General features: G+C 41.7%; 1 protein-coding gene across 1 annotated transcript; it reads right to left on the bottom strand.

Moving 5' to 3' along the window:
- Window positions 1-316: 316 nt before the first annotated feature.
- Window positions 317-1952, bottom strand: EV420DRAFT_1473530 (uncharacterized protein; the record flags this gene model as incomplete). The annotated part of the gene is made up of 5 exons (XM_060469151.1): window positions 317-678; window positions 796-1049; window positions 1106-1229; window positions 1291-1491; window positions 1859-1952. The coding sequence occupies 5 exons, from the start codon at window positions 1950-1952 to the stop codon at window positions 317-319; spliced, it is 1035 nt and encodes a 344-aa protein (XP_060340266.1).
- Window positions 1953-2563: the final 611 nt, after the last annotated feature.

Raw genomic sequence — 2563 nt, 5'->3', positions numbered from 1 at the left:
TCCATAATGCAATACCTGTACCTTCATAAATCCAAGCTTGGAGATCGGCGGTGTTGATGTTACTGCACTCATGGAGCTCATATATCCAAGATGACTTGACCTCTTTGTTAATGTCATTAATATCAGTCACATCATCACTAGGCTTGACGGTTTCATTTTCTTGTATAGACTAATGTCAGCATTGATCAAGAACTGTATCAATACAATACTTACCTTTTATTGCTACCTTTGTGTTTGTTTTCTTCCTAGTCTTCTCATTTAGCTTTTTTGGTCATTTACCAGATGGTGGTGGTGCAAAGCCCATATCATTGACATCTCATATATGTTTGTGCATCCCCTGCAGAGCCAGACCTTTAGCAGATGACTGGATAGAGGCTTTCCAGAACCAGGTGTATGCCATGCCATCAACAATCCTTGATGTGTCAGGGTGGCAATATTCATCCACAGATTTCCTGGCTGTGTCCTCCTTTTTAAGCCTGGAAAGGCCTTTCATCTGAGTATTGACATTGTCCATGGTACCCATCACCAGGAGAGCATTTTGATGAGCATTCCAATCTGCTATACCAAGATTCTGTTGAAATTTCACTTGGCATAATTTTTCCTGAGCCTTTGTATTGGGTTTGTAGCCATGAATGTTCTTGCTTTTGTCATACCCAAGTGCTTGCAGCTGGTCTGCCACTAAGAGAACAGCATGCAAGGAGTAAAATGCTGCCCCCTCCTGCAGTGTAGTTTCATACTCCAAGAGTGGCTTCAGTTATGCTTTATCATCCTCCTGTGACAATGATGATGGCAGACCAAGTGGCCATGCTTCAGCATTACTTGGTGTGAACTTTTTCTTTTTCTTCTTCTTCGTCAACTTTGTAGGTATTTCTTCTGAATCGTTCTCAGCAGGTAAGGAAAACTTGGATGCTATGCCCATGAACTTGAGTCTTAGCTCAAACCAGTGCCTGATGGATTTTTCTAGCGAAGTACGCTTGTGCTTGATCATTTCTTGGTCAGTCTTGTTAGGATAAGCCTTCTCTTTTTCGATTAGCATTTGGAGATGATGCCTATTGCATACAAGGAATGTCAGTAGCATAATGAAACCCATTAAAAAAGTGCATACTGTTGTTGCTCAAGGTTTATACTCTCGCTTATGAATTCTGCTGCCTCATCAGAATTGGCACCTATTGCGACTAGTTTGCAAGGGTTTAACAAGAGTGTTTCAATTGTGCCATCCATAGATGATACTACAAAAAGGTGAATGAGATCCTTCATGTTTTAATGGCCTGGTTCAATGAATGGTCATACCTTTCTGCTTGTGGTGCCAATATGGGCTGACATAGCCTTTATCTGCACCAGTCCTGGAGCCTTGCACAGGCAGCTCCCGAGGTAGCTTCTCCCAACTCTGGACTTGTTCTGCAGGTAAGCTTGCCACCAGATGATGAAAATAGCTTTCATGTTGTGTGAGCTGCTTCCATGCATACAATATATCCTTTGTAAGTTCATGAGCTGTATAATAAAGTGAGTTATGTGCTCCAAACCCATGAAAATGTCCAGCCAACACATATGAATATTAATGAGCTTGCAGTAATTCCAATCATTTGCTTGATGGAAGTATATCTTGTGTCCATGTTCAAGGTTCATCTGATGAATCTGGGGATCCAGACCATTGGAAAAGGCCCAAAACTGCTTGGCTGTTTTGCCATGGAAATGACTGATGCAAAAGAGATATATCAGATTGAAGTCTTCATTGCACTTATTGTGGTGCCCTTGATGTGACAAAGGGGAATCATCTTGATAGATCATACAGCATAGTCTTTCAAAGCCCGGAGTGCCTGTGCCTCGAAATGTTCTGCAATGTGTACACAGTACTGACAGTTAATGTCATATGAAAAGACAATGTCAACACTGTTCTTTTGATCTGAGGCCAGATTAGCAAGCTGCAGAGCATGATGAAGTGCATGATCCATCATTTGTTGGCTGATAATATCAGAAATTATTGGTGGTACAGATGATGAAGAAAAAGATACATACTCCTCTCCTTTCAAAAAGTCAGCTGTAGCTCTGACAAAGACATGACTGCATTGCACTTGGGCAACTCCTGTGTACTCACAATTTTAGAATCGAGCATTCTGACTGGTAACGGCCTTATGATTGTTGCATGGCACTTCCAAGGAAGAATCTTACCAGCCTCCCAAACCTGCTGTGAAGAATGTACATTGAAAAACAAGCTCATCCAAGCAGAAGCAAGTCAAGAACAAGTCCAATGCAGTCAAAGGCCTTGACGAAGTGTGTGAAGAGGATGAAACTGACAAGGTGAACCCCCAGAAGCATGTCATGAAGAGTCACCAGCCCAAAGTGAAACCCACAACTGCTGTAGTTCTTGAAATACACTGAGGAGGATGTGACCACAAAGCATCAACAAGAATCACATCTGTGAACAAGATTGGCAAGTCACCCATGAAGCCTGCATCCTCAAAGAAACATGCAAGAAAACTTGATGACAAGTCAGAACAGCCAAAGGGCAAGAAAGTGAAGTAATGTTTCTGCATTACTGAAAATTTCATGAAGGTAATGACTT

The sequence above is a fragment of the Desarmillaria tabescens genome (assembly GCF_030435595.1).
Source record: "Desarmillaria tabescens strain CCBAS 213 chromosome Unknown EV420scaffold_1, whole genome shotgun sequence".
NCBI classification, from domain to species: Eukaryota; Fungi; Basidiomycota; class Agaricomycetes; order Agaricales; family Physalacriaceae; genus Desarmillaria; species Desarmillaria tabescens.
The sequence above is the reverse complement of the archived record's forward strand: the minus strand, read 5'-3'. Positions and strand labels throughout refer to the sequence as shown.